The sequence below is a fragment of the Mustela nigripes genome, chromosome 15, assembly GCF_022355385.1.
Source record: "Mustela nigripes isolate SB6536 chromosome 15, MUSNIG.SB6536, whole genome shotgun sequence".
Classification (NCBI taxonomy): domain Eukaryota; kingdom Metazoa; phylum Chordata; class Mammalia; order Carnivora; family Mustelidae; genus Mustela; species Mustela nigripes.
This window is the reverse complement of record NC_081571.1, coordinates 10,227,235-10,242,449: the sequence shown is the minus strand read 5'-3', so window position 1 is coordinate 10,242,449 and position 15,215 is coordinate 10,227,235. Positions and strand designations below refer to the sequence as shown.

Here is a 15,215-nt window from a genome sequence, read left to right as displayed (position 1 = left end):
TGCATCAGGCTCCTTGCTCAGCAGAGAACCTGCTTCTTCCTTTCCCTCTGCTTCTCCCCCTGCTTGTGCCTGTGCTCGCTCTCTCTGAGAAATAAATAAGTAAAATCTTAAAAAAAAAAAAAAAGACCACACTGAGATACCATTTTATAGCCACTAGATTGTTGAAAATTAAGAAGTCTTGGTCAGTATACAGAGAAAAAGGAAATTTCATGTCCTGCTATGTTAGTTAAATTAGTACCACCATTTTGGAAAGCAGACTATCGTTATATGTAGAGCGGAACATGCTCATATCATATAAACCAGCAGTTTTCCTCCTAGGAATATTATTAAAGAAACTTACACACCTGCCTCAGTACAGTACAGAATGTTCATAGTACCACTGTTGGCAAATACAACAGACTGATAAAAGCTAAATGTCCATTGCAAGAAAATGAAATAATAAATGGTAATATATTCACCGAAGGAATACTGTATAGCTGTAAAAAAAAATGAATGTGATATAGCTACATGAAAACCATAAGGCAAAACCACCAACATAAGGCTGGATGAGAAAATGAAGTTATGGAAACCTACATATTGAGGGATACCACGTTTTGAAGATCAGAAACAAACAAAGCAAACCAATAGATTGTTGGGGGACACACATCTATGTGGTGGAAATATTTTTAAAAGCACAGGAATGATAAACACAAGATTCAGGATAAAGATTACCTAGGATTGAGATGGCGGGGAACATAAAATAGATTTGAAGATATTTATTAATATTCCAGTTATTAAGTCAGATACGGGTCTGTGGGCATTTGTGTTTATTATTATGCTTTGAAATGTACACTTCATATATTCTTTTGTGTGCATATATATAATATTTGTAAACAGAATATAAGATCAGAAATTAGAATTTAGAACAGGGAAACTTTCTTTTAAAGGAAAAGGTTTGTTGATAAATGGAATGATCCACCCAGGGAGGTAGTGAACTCCTGTGGCTAGAGGGGTCCACCCAGAAGTGGAAAGTTTGTACATTAAGCATTGTGGGAGCCAAAGATGGGGGTGGGGGGAGAGGGGAGGTATGATGGTCCAAAAAGAACGGGAAGCTAAAACCGAACCTCTCAGTTCTCTTCCAATCCTAACTCTCTCCTACTGTATTTCTGTGTTTTTTATCAGCATAGTTCTGCCTAGTTCTAGATAAAATAAATCATGGGAAGAAAACTGAGGCTTAATTATATGAGCTTTAAGCTGTTATTTCTCGTTTTCTTGTTCCTATGCAAATCACTATTTGTATTTTTACATGACCTCACTCCACTTAACTTCAGTTGTCTGTAGGTTTATGAAATATCCCAAGAAATTAGCTAAGAGGACAGATGCTGAAGTAGACATTTCAGCCAGAGTTGAATTTAATGTATTGGAATGGAGGAGATATATTATTGTACATATTTGGAGGGGAGCAGATGAGGCTGCTATGGTATAAAATATTTAACCTTCCTTAATAGTGCAGAATTCTTTTTCTGAGGGGGTTGCTAAGACAATTAGTTTTGAAATATTAAAATGTTACTCATTTATGATACTCTAGACACACTGCTTTATACATTAAGGAGACCTTACTTTAGAAAAATGGAAAATCAGGATGCCCTGGTCTGCATATCTGAAAGCATTCCAGAACCAACCGTGGAATGGGTGTTCTGCAATGCACAGAGTGAAAGGTATGACATTTATAGAGGTAATTGCTATTTTTGCTTTATTTTTTGGTCTTTTTCTGATATAGCTGACATCACACTGTGTGTACCAATTGGCTTATCAGAAGAATGGGAATGGGATAGTACTTGCCTTACGCTACAGTGATGAAATGAATCAATACATGTGAGCTCATTGCAAGGGTGGCGCCTGTAGATAGTCCCATATGTGTGTTTTCTTTTGTTTTTCATAGGTGCCATAGCTATGCTCTCACAAAGTGCGAATTCATGCAGTTTGAGCTAATAAAAATTTACTAAGCAATTTTGGTGAAAAATGGTACTAAGCAGGAGAAAAAGTAAAAAAAAAAAAAGATTACCAAATGGTAGGAATGTGATCACAAATTTTAGAGGACAAAGAGATTACCTGTAGATACATATATAACATAAGCATAGCGGTGGGGCGGGGGGAGATGGACAGTCTGCACCCCAAAATAATAATAGTTGTTATCTCAGGGTAGTAGAAATATGGGCAAGTAAAATTCTTTGGGTTTTTTTGTATTTTCAAGAATTTCTACAGTGAACTCAATTACTGTTGTCTTATAAGAAGAAAAAAAATATCATTAAGGAATAATATGTCAACAAAGAAAAGAATACATTTAGCTAAAGTGGTAAGGGGGAGAAACGTAATCACCCACAGGCTCCAAAAGCAATTCCTGCTTTTGGAAAGGCAGTGGTTAGGGTAACTCCCTGGGAGGAATCCAAGTCTGTCTTATGCTAAGGGCATGAGGGGCATGGGATAGGGATGAGGAGGTAAGGGTTAGGGTGGGAAGACAGTGGGGGTGGGGATGATGGGATGGCGTGGGGTCTGGGGGTGGGGCTGAGGGGTGACAGTGAGGGCACCAGGGTGGGGGGCATGGTGGGGGTGGTGAGGGGGTGGAGGGTGTGGGAGGGCATGGTAATGGGGATGAGGTGGTGAGGGTGGGGGGCTGAGGAGGGATAAGGGTCTGAGGAAGGGTGGAGATGTGGACGGTGGTGATGAGGGCATGAAGAGGGGGTGAAGGGGTGGGGGTGAGGGGTACCGTGTCAGGTCCTGAGACCCACTGAATTCCCTCCTGCATCTCACCATTCCTCTTCCCTGTGAGCTCTGCGGATGGGTGACTTCTGCAACATTCTTCTCTTCTCCCTCATAGTCCTCTTTAGGGCTTCAAAGAAAAGATACCCGCCTTGTTGTGCTGTATTGAAACCTAATGGTGCTTTTCCTTTTCTCTTGTCTTTTTTTCCCTCTTTCTTCTTTCTCCACTCATTCTCTCTTTCTCTCTCAACAACAAAAAAAGAAGGCACCAAACCCCCCAAAATTTAAGCTTACATAAAAATGTATGTAATCTGGCGTTCCTGGCTGACTCAGTTGGGAAAGTATGGGACTCTTGATCTCCTGTGGTGAATTTGAGCCCCATATTGAGGGTAGAGCTCGCTAAAAAAAGGAAAAAAGTATGTAATTCTGTTTAGTGTTATTCCTTTTTTTTTTTTTTTTTTTTTTTTTAGTGTTATTCTAATTGGTTGAGATAATGGGTAACTACCTAGAAACCTTAGATTTGGGTTTACCTCTCAACACATTTCTTTCTCTCTCTCAATCTCTCTCTCTTTTTTTTTTTTTTTTAAGATTTTATTTGTTTGATAGACAGAGATCACAAGTAGGCAGAAAGAGGTGGAGAAGCAGGCTCCCTACTGAGCAGAGAGCCCTATGTGGGACTCGATCCCAGGACCCTGGGATCATGACCCGAGCCGAAGACAGAATCTTTAACCCACTGAGCCACCCAGGTGCCCCGATGCATTTCATTCTCTTAAACAGGCTCTAGAACCTTTCACTTTGTTTTTCTCCCTCACTTTCATTTGTAACTTTAAAAAAACATGTTTGGTCAGACAGCTCTTTTTTTCTACTTGCAGCTGTAAAGGGGAGAGTGCAGCTGTTGTTACAAAGGAGGAAAGCGTGCTTTATGAGCTGTTTGGAACAGACATAAGGTGCTGTGCAAGAAACGAGCTGGGCAGGGAGTGTACCAAGCTATTCACAATAGGTAGGAACCATGAGACGGGGCTCTTCTCTTTTCAGTGACTGTTCCTTAGGAAAAACCCGACACTGAACAGTGATTGCTTAGGTCATCATTCACTTTTAGAGCTGCCATAGTTCTCTATGCCACTTAGAATATTTTGGATTATGCATCTACCAATTTCTTTACGAGGGTAGACAGTTTCTAAAGGATTCTTCTATCCAAGCAGTGGGTACCATTTGAGATGATGGTAAATATCTTTGGTCACTGGAACGCTCGGGATGTATTCTATAATGGGGGGGTGGGGGTGGAAAAATCACCTTGTTTTCTCACTCGGGATGTTTTCGTCCTTCCAGATCTAAATCAAACGCCTCAGACCACACCGCCACAGTTATTTCTTAAAGTAGGGGAACCCTTATGGATAAGGTGCAAAGCTGTTCACGTAAACCATGGATTCGGACTCAGCTGGGAGCTAGAAAATAAAGCGCTGGGGGAGGTAAGATGACAAGTTTGCATTCTGAAACTGCAGATGGCTACAAAGTACGGGTTGAAGTCATTAAATTCAAACTCTTGTTTTATTAAAATCCAGGGCAGCTCCTTTGAGATGAGTACCTATTCCACAAACAGAACTATGATACGGATTCTGTTTGCTTTTGTATCATCAGTGGGAAGAAATGACACCGGCTATTACACTTGTTCCTCTTCAGAACATCCCAGTAAATCCGCTCTGGTTACCATCCTAGGTAATGCGGGCTGCTCTTTCTCGGTCTTTCTCCATCCTTTCAGTTGCTTTAGTGTGGAATGTGAGGTACGGACTGCAAATTCTGTCGGGACACAGTAGCATCAAAAAGCTGAGCATGAAACTGAAATAGAATCGGTTTGTAATTAGAAGCTACCTGCCCCTTTCCTTTTCCACTTAAACCGTGCTCACTTGAATGCCACTGTCTTTGTACTGTCATTGTAATGTGACCATCTGTTTGTGGATGTTTGTCTACCAACAGACTAAATTCCAGAAGGACGGAAATAATCCCTTCTATACCCCTGTGGTCCCAGAACTTGGCAGAGAGCCTGACGCAAAATTGGCACCTGATAAATACTTGTTCTGAAAACTGCAGGTGACAGGCAGGGACAGAGAGAAGGGACAAGCGCTTAGATGCACGGAAACTGGGTGGGCTGTGCAGGATTTGAAAATAACCACGCTTCAATAATCTTAGATCAGGTGGCAGCCTCAGACATGCTAGAAAATGAAGTGATTCTCTTATGAAACTAACAAGTAAGTCCTCCGTAAAGAAATCTAGTGAATACTGCTGGCCAGATTCTTTCATTTGTGCCTGAGATGATTTTCTGTGGGACGCGTCACTCACCGAGAGAGAAGTCTTCACTCAGCAGAGGGCTTCCAAATTCTGTCAGTTGCCCCGAAATGGACAGGCTTGCCAGGCTAGGGGAGCTCTTGGATCTCTTGAAATTGTCCATAAAATATGGAGGTTGATTTGGGGAGGGATTCAATTACTGACATCCAATTCTTAGAGGAATCTTGACTGTAGAAGGTGACAAACCCAGGTTTATAACTAGGGAGAGGACTCTTGAATTTCTTGTCAACTGTCAGTTCTGACCTGCGGCATGGCCACATTGGAGTTTTCTTATGTGAAACTGATGAATAAAAATGTATTTTATTTTTCAATGTATGTCCATATGAATCCCATCTAATGTATAAACATACTTTTTTTTTTTAACAGAAAAGGGATTTATAAATGGTTCCAAATCGAGTGAAGACTATGAGATTGACCAGTATGAAGAGTTTTGTTTTTCTGTCAGGTTTAAAGCATATCCGCAGATCAGATGTACATGGACCTTCTCTCGAAAATCATTTCCTTGTGAGCAGCGTGGGCTTGATGACGGGTCCAGGTGAGCCGACAGACTGTTCAGGGGCTCTCTGGGCATAGCACAGCCCTACTTCTCGCCCCCAGAAGAGCGGTTCTGTATTACAAGTTTTTATATTACTGAGTTGACATGGAAGATGAGAAGAGAAAAAGCAAAGATGAGGCCATTGTGATAGTCTTAGAATCAGTTCAAATCTAGAACCCCCTGGACAAAAAAAAAAAACAACAACAGAAAGAATCCTACTAGTCTGAATATGGTTCTGCGGCATTTTCTGAGTCACTCGATTGTTACTTCCTATTTGAGAGTACTGTGTTTTATTATGCCGAATCTCCCTCCGCACGTATGCAGATGATTGAGGAAGTAAAACCCATTAAAAACAGCAAAACATTACTTACAAGTGTATTGATTTAACTTTTCAAAAATATCAATGCAGAAATAGCCTAAGAATAAATGCTGAAGGAAAATTCCATTTTCCTGGGGATCTGTACAGCTGTATTCAAGATTGTCTTACAGGAAACAGAAAACAACTCTTTTTTTCTGGTATTTCCTAGAGTTAGACCCCTCTTATCTCATAAATGTAGTCCTGTGTACCATGATTTCATGCGGGGCTCTGAGTGCCTGAAAGACACTTGTCATCCCTCAAACATGTCAGTGGTCTAGAATAAAGCATTTCTTGACGTGTGGTCTGTAAACCACTTCTGTAGGAATCATCTGGGCAAATGTTAAAAATATGGATTCCTAGCTCCCATTCTAGCTATGCTCAACAACTGGGGAAAAATGCCCAGATTCTACATGTTGTCCTTCCCTCTGGTGAGTCCTGTCAAGGGTCTAGATCTGTGTTCTGCCTACAGTAGCTAACCAGCCACAATGGCTGTTGAGTACTTGAAATGGGCTAGTCCCGACTGAGATGTGCCATAACTGTAAAATACACACTAGATTTTGAAGACTTAGTTTGGAAAATAAAAAGACTGTAAAATATCTCAATTTTTAAGCTGATTATAAGTTAAATTATAGTGTTTTAGATATATCCAGTTAAATAAAAACAATGTTTAGTTTTTACTTATTTTTTCTTTTTCTTTATTTGACATTTTATTTTATTTTTATTTATCATTTTATATTATTATTATTTTTTTTACTTTTAAAAGACTTTTTAATTTTTTTATTTGACAGAGAGACAGCGAGAGAGGGAGCACAAGCAGGGGGGAGAGGGAGAGGGAGATGCAGACTTCCCTCAGAGCAGGGAGCCCGATGCAGGGCTCAATCCCAGGAGCATAGGATCATGACCTGAGGGAGACGCATAATGACTAAGCCACCCAGGTGCCCCATTATTTTCTTTTTCATAGCTAACTGGAAAATTTTAAATTACCTGTATGGCTTGCATTCTGTTTCTATCGGATAACATTGGTCCAGGTGAAGAGAAAAAGTTGTTTTTTTTTAACCTGGGTTCACCTCTGTTTCACAATTACTGTACTATTTTTCATAACCCAAAATAGTTTATAAGTGATCTTTGTTTGCATTTTTAGAAAGACTGTAATGCAGAGTTTGCATGGAACTCTCTGTCCTCTCTTGCCCTAACCTCTTAATGTCCAAAGCATTCATTTTGCAGTTAATCAAGAACACAGTCTTTGACCTGTGAGCTGACTGATACCCACTTTCTGAATCAGAGTTTCTCAAAAGCAAACTATTGACATCCTGGGCTGGATAATTCTTTGTTCTGGTAACTGTCCTTTGCATTGTTTGATCTTTACCAGGATCTCTGGCCTCCACCCAGTGGATGTCAGTAGAAACCCTACCCCCAGCTGTGACAACCAAAAACATCTCTGGACATTGCCAGATGTCCTTGCTTTGGAGAAATTGCCTGGGGTTGAGAACCACTGCCACAGAGGGATCACCCCATTATCATAAGCTGCTTATTCTGAATTATCAAACCTTTGAATGTAGGCAGCCGGGGAGTCAGCCTCTGTCTTTCTGTTGAATTGACCACCACAGGCCTCTGTTCAGATGACTATCAGTGATATCAACATTCCCTCCCTTCTTTGTATTGTGACCCGTGTCAGAGAAGCTCTTAGTGCTATGGGATTCTCTCCTGAACCTGATTCAAAGAGCTAGAGAATCAATTCTCTTTAGTTCAATAAATATTCTTTAAATATCTTCTCGATGGGCTTGATGCTATGAGGGTCTACAAGAATGAATAAGGTAATGTCTCTTTCTCTCTCTCCAACCCCCAGAATTAGACTGGCACATTCATGGTCAAGGGGCATCTTGGATACGATTCATTGCTCCTTTGCTGCTGACTTCTGACACAAGCTTTTGAGTTTTTACAGAATCACTGATTAGAGGACCATGTCTCTCTCTCATACAATACCTCATTGAGGCAACTTGTATTTAATGAATGAATTAATTAATTCATCATCATCCCTGGAAGTGGTGATGCAGTGCCTGGGCTAGAAGGAGTCAGTGGCATCCTCTGTGCCCTGTGAGGACCACACACCAGACACTCACATAATACCCAACACCCAAGAGTTTGTTTTATCTGAAAAGTTCTAGAAGAGCTGCAGTGTTTGTTGGTGATACTGACACTGGGTGACACACAGGGTTTGTCAGTGATAATGGTGTGCCTGATATCCTGTATCACCCTATACGCCATGTAACACACAACACAAGGGGAAGACAGATCATCCTTCTTCTTGAAGAAGATGCTCAAAATACTGAACAAAAAGTGAATAACGAGAAATCTAAACATAGCTTCAAGTGAGGACCCTGAATGTCTTTTGCTCTCCACACCAGGCTCTGAGTTGAGAGAACAGGTGGCTAGCTGAATATTGGATATCATTTTTTTTATTTAAAAAGTTTCCAATTTACTAATAAGCTAAAAGAATCATACAGTGAGCTTTCTTTCCCTTACCACTTACATTCAAAGTTCAACCAAAACTGAAATTTGTTATTCAAAGTTCAACCAAACTGAAATTTGTTGGTGAAGGACCGTATCTTAATCATGTTGCAACAGGTGACTTTATAAGCAGAGTGACATGAGCTTTTGTAGCGATAACTGGAAGGCCCTCTGTAGGAACCCGCCTCATGAAAAAAGACTATGGTGTAGTCGTCGTGCGTGTGCCAGAAGTCTGTCAGCTTCCCCACCTTCACAGCTTCATTTCTCCTATTTACTTCCTCAAACATCATACCCCAAGTGTGAGGGCTTGTCTTTCTGTGTTTACATTTTATTCCACTGGAATTCTCTAGCAGTCCTGATATCTTCATCTTGAGAAAAGGTCCTAGGATAGTTATCGGTTGCTTTGCATAATTTCCTGTCCCTCTAGACTTCCTTATAAATGCTGAATCTACCTCAGCCTTTCCCAGTTTTGTGGTTCAAACAAATAAGCAAACCTTAAGATGTTAGAATTATTTAGTGATTCCTTCTGAAAGACTCTCCTTAGCTTGCCTGATCCCTGTGTTTTCCTTTTCCCTGGAGTATTTCATTTTCCACCTCCAGTAGCCTGGAGTTCTGCACACACCGAGCATTAGGTGAGCGCTTAGGGGAGACATCAGGGGGGGTGGGCATGTGACTTCTGAGCCATAAGATGTTGTCCTTCTCAAGCACAGAGACTAATAGAAAAGCAGGCTCTCAAGTCAATAAAAGATATGTAATTGCAGAAGTGTATTGAGCGTCTTTGGGAAGACTTTTTTTTTTTCCTGGAAAGAGATGGGCCTTGAAGGTATCTTGAAAGGAGGGAGAAGTCGTGTGGGTTCAGTAAAGCACCGAGAGCCCCCAGCAAACCCTGTCCCTCTTTGCCGCTGCTGTTTGGGGCACCTGTCCTTTCCTCCCCAAGACCCCGCTCACTGAGAGCGAAAGAAACTTCTTTAAACTCTGACCACATACCAGACAATGTGCACATCTTTTATGTGAATTATCTCGCTTAATGCCCATAATATCATTTTTTGAAAGATGGAAACAGGCTGTTACTTGCCCACGTGGAACAAAGTCAGTACCCTTCCTTTACTCCTGTTTTCTGAAACTGCCTTTTAAAAAAATAGAAATAACATCAATAACTCTACCTCCAGAGATTATATTTCAGATTTTTTCTATGTAACCACCATGATAGAAACATATAAATACAGGTTTTATACAACTATGGCACTAATTTTGCCATTTGTAACCTGATTTTTTATTTAAAATATATTGTGAGCATCTCTCTATGATACTAAATATATTACATCTTATCTTATTTACATTAGCATCTTTTTTTTAAAAAGATTTTATTTATTTATTTGACAGAAATCACAAGTAGAAATCACAAGAGAGGCAGGGAGAGAAAGCAGGCTCCCTGCAGAGCAGAGAGCCCAATGCGGGGCTCCATCCCAGGACCCCGAGATCATGACCTGAGCCGAAGGCAGAGGCTTTAACCCACTGAGCCACCCCAGGCGCCCTTACATTAGCATCTTAATGGCTGCACAGTATTCTGCTTTTTGGACCATTTTATTTTAACTGAATCTTGTTGATGGACATTTACTTTAGGTTTTTTTTTTCTTTGCAGCTTTCTTTTGTTTTAATGTTATTTTCTCACAGTATACACTACAGTAAAGTTTCTAAATTTCTTTTTTACTCAAAATGATTACTGGAGTTAATAAGCCTCATAGTAATGATAAACACATACGTTGTTTTCAATATGTGAGCTGGGCCCCATTATAGATACGTCACACAAAACTACTTAAAAATGTAACAGTGTTCTCCTCCCACAACCATACAAGGTCAGTACTACCACTGTCTTCATTTCAAGGATGAGGAGGTACAGAGAGGTTAAGTGACTTGCCCAAGGTCACACCACTGGGCAATGGCAGAGTTGGGATTCTGGCAAAAACGGTTGACTTCAGAGCCTATGTTTTGGGTTTTTTTTTTTTTTTTAAGATTTTATTTATTTGACAGAGGGAGAGAGATCACAAGTAGGCAGAGCAGCAGGCAGAGAGAGAGAGGAGGAAGCAGGCTCCCTGCCAAGCAGAGAGCCAGATGCGGGGCTCCATCCCAGGACCCTGAGATCATGACCTGGGCCGAAGAGCAGAGGCTTAGCCCACTGAGCCACCCAGGTGCCCCCAGAGCCTATGTTTTTAACCACATCACTATACTGGCTCTGGACGCCAACTCATTTCAAAAGTGTAGAAGTCCCAAACCCAGGATGTAAGAAAACAAAAATGCAAGCGATGCAATCATTTTCTTCCGTTATTTAAAAATAAAGTGTGCCTCCTAATGAGATGGGCCATGCTTTGCTATTCAGTCCATAATGGTTCTGTTGCCCCAGGCTTGCTGACTCCCCCAAGATAAAAACGAGGATGGTATTATATGAAATCATCATCACCTTCCTCCCACCTCCTGACTCTATCTCCCTCGGGACAGAAGTTGGAACAGATCAGATCCAGCTTCAGCCTGGCCGTGTCCCCCTTCTGCAGAGGTAGAATCGTGGGTTTCTTGATCAGATAGCACTCGGTGCCGGGGGAAGCCTCCCCCACTCCCATCAGCTTTTTGTTCTCCTCTTTAAGAAGCTCTCAGCTTCCCCAGTGGATACTGTATTATTCTCCGCATGCTGATTTGACTTTAATAATCCCTTGCTCTTTGCAGAAAGCGTTCTTCACTTATAGAACAAGTACTCCCTGAGCCGCTGGGAAGACCCAGCCCTTCCTCATCCCGTCTCCTCTAGGCACCACACAGAAAGTAAAGAGGACCTTCATTTTGCTTGTGCAGAGAAGAAAACTCGTGGTTTTCATGGTTGTATGTCACCAAGATACTCTTTCACTGTAAACTCCAATGTCCTGATCTCCCATCTCATGTCAGCTGGCCATTTCTAGAAAAACCCTAAGGGGAAAGAGGAAGCTTTGTATCTCCAGATCACCTGGTTGGTTATTCCCCTTGGAATTCCCAGAGGAGGTTCAGTGACCCAGTTGTTGCTTTTGCTAGGGTTAACTGTCAGTGAAGGGTGGAACTGGGGCCCAAGCAGTTGAAAATGATCTGGATATGTGGTTTTGTGATCAGGCTACGTAGGTGACCCATTTCCTACCCAGAAGAGTGAGAACATTTCAGATGCTCTCTCGTCTGTCCCATGGCAAATCATTCTCCATTAAGACAGCACAAAAGACTTAGGAAGGAAAAAGTTCACAAAACAGGGGCACCTGGGTGGCTCAATGGGTTAAAGCCTCTGCCTTCAGCTCAGGTCATGATCCCAGGGTCCTGGGATTGAGCCCCACGTTGGGCTCTCTGCTCCACAGGGAACCTGCTTTCTCCCCTCTCTCTGCCTGCCTCTCTGCCTACTTGTGATTTCCCTTTCTGTGTCAAATAAATAAAATATTAAAAAAAAAAGTTCACAAAACATTTTGCTTTGGTCCACATGATAATCACTTATTGCACCGGTAGTTTCTTCAGTCCAGCTGATTGGTGCTCTTGGTGTCCAGTGAGAATTAACATTTTCTCTTTTAGAAGCATGCATCTTTCCCTTCTTGGGCCACTTATACTCTGCCTTCCTAAAGTCTGGGAGTCACAAGTGGCTATATTTACTTTTCTCCCTAATGTTATACTGGTGTGTTCCCCCATCTTTCCATCACTTCCACGTCACCAGCCATTTCCTTGTTGTCCACAAGTAGGTCGGGTAAGAAATTCCTCTACTTCAGCCTTCTTGTTGTTAACAGGGCAAACAAACAAAAACCAAACAGGGCAAACAAAAAACTCATTAAATGCTCACTCTGATAGGCCAGAGAAATGAATTCCCTTATCGCTATACAGAGTCAGAATTATCCTTTAGCTTTGGAGTTGAGGGCACAGAACACTGGTGTCAAATACACATGGGCTTCAAAGCTGCTCTATCAGTCAGGTGCCAGGTGTGGCTGCTGAGTCTTGAGAATCAGCTGGGATTCCGCTCTCTCCCTCTTCTGTACCTAGCACAGCACCTGCTTAGTTGTATTTGTTTTTCCTGGTGCCTCTTGGGTTTGCTCTTTCCAATCCTTTCCCATTTTCCCTGCCTTCGATAGCACTCGTTTTTGCGTGCTCTGAATTCTCAAATCTGAACTTTTACTTCTGCTCTCATTGGACTTCCCACTCTACTGGAATCACTGGTCTACCTTCACTACCAATGTGAAAATGCTGTGAGAACAGAAACTTACCTCTTGTACCTCACTGTTGTATCCCCGATTCCTCCAATAAGTAGATTCTACCATTGGTAATACAATGAATGAATGAATAATTCATTAATTCCTATGTTACTGCAACTGCCTCCAGATCTCTCTCCTGCCGTCAATCTAAACTACAGTACTGTTCATGGTGTTCCGTTCCTGCTCAAGAATCCACAGCATCTTCCTGATTTCCCCATGAGGTTTAAATAATGAGGCTTGTTTTTCATGGACCCCTGATCACTTGGTCCCACAATACCCATTCAGTCTTTTCTCCCACATCTCGACTTGTGCTTCCCTGCTCCTCTCCCAGTGGCCACACCAGTGCCTGTCTCATGGCATTGGGAATGCCACTGCCTCCCCCTTGGATGCATTGCTTTTGCCCTCTCCTTAAACTCAACCCATCCACAAAGAGCTAGCTCGGGTCCCGCTTCTGTGCACACCTCTGAACGTTTCTCATCTATATTGGCATCCTCCACCTTCTTTAATCCTCTATTGGCTTTTAGTTTAATTCTTACCTCTGGAGGTTTTATCCACCCACCTGGATGATGATATTTTTGAGGACAGAAGCCATATTTTATAGTCTGCATTCTCCATAGCTCCTAGTTTAAGTCTGGTTTCCACATCCTGTGTTCTCCTGTTTACACATCTACCCTGGCAATATGGCAATATGTTTCTCATATATATATATTTTTGTTTTGTTTTGTTTTGTTTACTGTTGGTAGGTTATATAGAGGTAGCCTAATTATATATCTTCTGAACAAGCCTTACATTCTCTCATTCTGTTTTAAGGGAAATTTTTTTCAATTTCTTCAATGCATAAAGGCATATTCAAAAGCTCTTTGATCCCCTATCTCCCCTATAGTATATAATATCCGGCTACAACATTCAGCATCCTAGATTCCTAGCAGGCATGGTGGCTAATCTCCAATACTAAGTTGTCCGTGTCCAAATGTACTGAGTGGTTAATGAACACTCCAAGTAAATACTGGAGCCTGAAAACACCTACAGGTTTCTGTACAAACTCAGTGGATTTGAGACCTTGTCATTGTTAATTGCTCTTGAAGTCAAGGACTGATTATAGGTCCTACCTCGGACCAATGTCAGAGAGCCATCCTTTTAGGAAGCAGGGGGTTATGGGCTCCTCTCCCTATAGAGGTTCTTCCAAATGTCTGGGAAGTCAGACTAGTCCAGAAGGTATAGAACAGTAGGGGCAGGAACATTTTTATCTCTCTTAGGAACCCCAGTCTAGAGGAGGGCTTCTCAGCCTTAAACGTGCATATGAATCATGTGGAGATCATCTTAAAAGGCAGACTCTGAGTCGGTAGGTTTGGGGTGGGACCTGAAATTCTGTATTTCAGACAAGCTCCTAGATAATACCAATGCTGATGTTACCTGCTGTGGACCACACCACACTTAGATTAGCAAGGGCCTAGCACACAGACTCCTCCTTGTCCACTGGACTTTAAGGGGTCAGAGTCTCAAGGAAAACTCCTAAGCATAATGACGTTCATTTCAGCATCTCCTATAAAGATCTGGCTAAGTGGATCTTTAATTCTTTTTCAAACAGCATATCTAAGTTTTGCAACCATAAACACCAGCCGGGAGAATATATATTCCATGCAGAAAATGATGATGCTGAATTCACAAAAATGTTCACGCTGAACATAAGAAGTAAGTTAAATTATCAAGAAATCTCATTTTCTTTTCATAACTCCTTCATTATATATCAACTATGACCAGAAAGAGCTAAGTAATGGCTTAGAAGGGATACTATGTTATTTTTATATGCTGAAATATGTTGAAATTTTACTTCAAATCTACTGGCTTTATTTATTTTTTAAAAGATTTTATTTATTTATTTGACAGAGAGAGAGAAAGGGAACACAAGCAGGGGAAGTGGGAAAGGGAGAAGCAGGCTTCCCACTGAGCAGAGAGCCCGAGGTGGGGCTCAATCCCAGGACCCTGAGATCATGACCTGAGTTGAAGGCGGAGGCTTAACCCCTTAAGCCACCCAGATGTCCCTATGGCTTTGTTGTTTATATATAGATCTATATATCCATATATAGATAGATAAATACCTGTTTATCTCTTTCTGTGTTCATCCCTTGAAGCTAAGATAATGCTTCCATGTTCTGTCTGAACATGCTTTGGTGAAGTGCCTCATTGGCTTTGGTATCTTGAAAGGTCATGTTAAGGAACAGCTAAAAGTCATGATATCTTCCATTGGTTTGTCTTAGTAATTTCTGTTTCTTTGGAAGAAGGCAATATAAAAAGCTGAGAGTACATTTCCTTGGACTTTGGTAAGGGTTTCTCTGAAGCTCAGAATCATTTTGATTCTTCAAGGTTATAGAGTAGCGTGCCTTGACTCTCTACAGGAGGGGCCTGGCTGTGGAAAAGGGGTATTTTGCAAATGGGTGGTAGGGCTGCCTGGATAGAAAATTCCATACAAGGGGCAAAAAGGGAATAACCAGAG

The 15,215-nt window shown here is 41.5% G+C and overlaps 1 protein-coding gene across 1 annotated transcript in view; it reads left to right on the top strand.

Annotated features, from left to right (window-relative positions):
- The window catches only part of FLT3 (fms related receptor tyrosine kinase 3), a 75,242-nt gene that overhangs the window by 34,396 nt on the left and 25,631 nt on the right, over positions 1–15,215 (top strand). The window contains exons 5-10 of the mRNA XM_059377815.1: positions 1,568–1,697; positions 3,612–3,739; positions 4,069–4,208; positions 4,302–4,455; positions 5,449–5,617; positions 14,310–14,413. Of these exons, the coding sequence (XP_059233798.1) occupies positions 1,568–1,697; positions 3,612–3,739; positions 4,069–4,208; positions 4,302–4,455; positions 5,449–5,617; positions 14,310–14,413 (825 nt within the window). The remainder of the gene's footprint in view (positions 1–1,567; positions 1,698–3,611; positions 3,740–4,068; positions 4,209–4,301; positions 4,456–5,448; positions 5,618–14,309; positions 14,414–15,215) is intronic.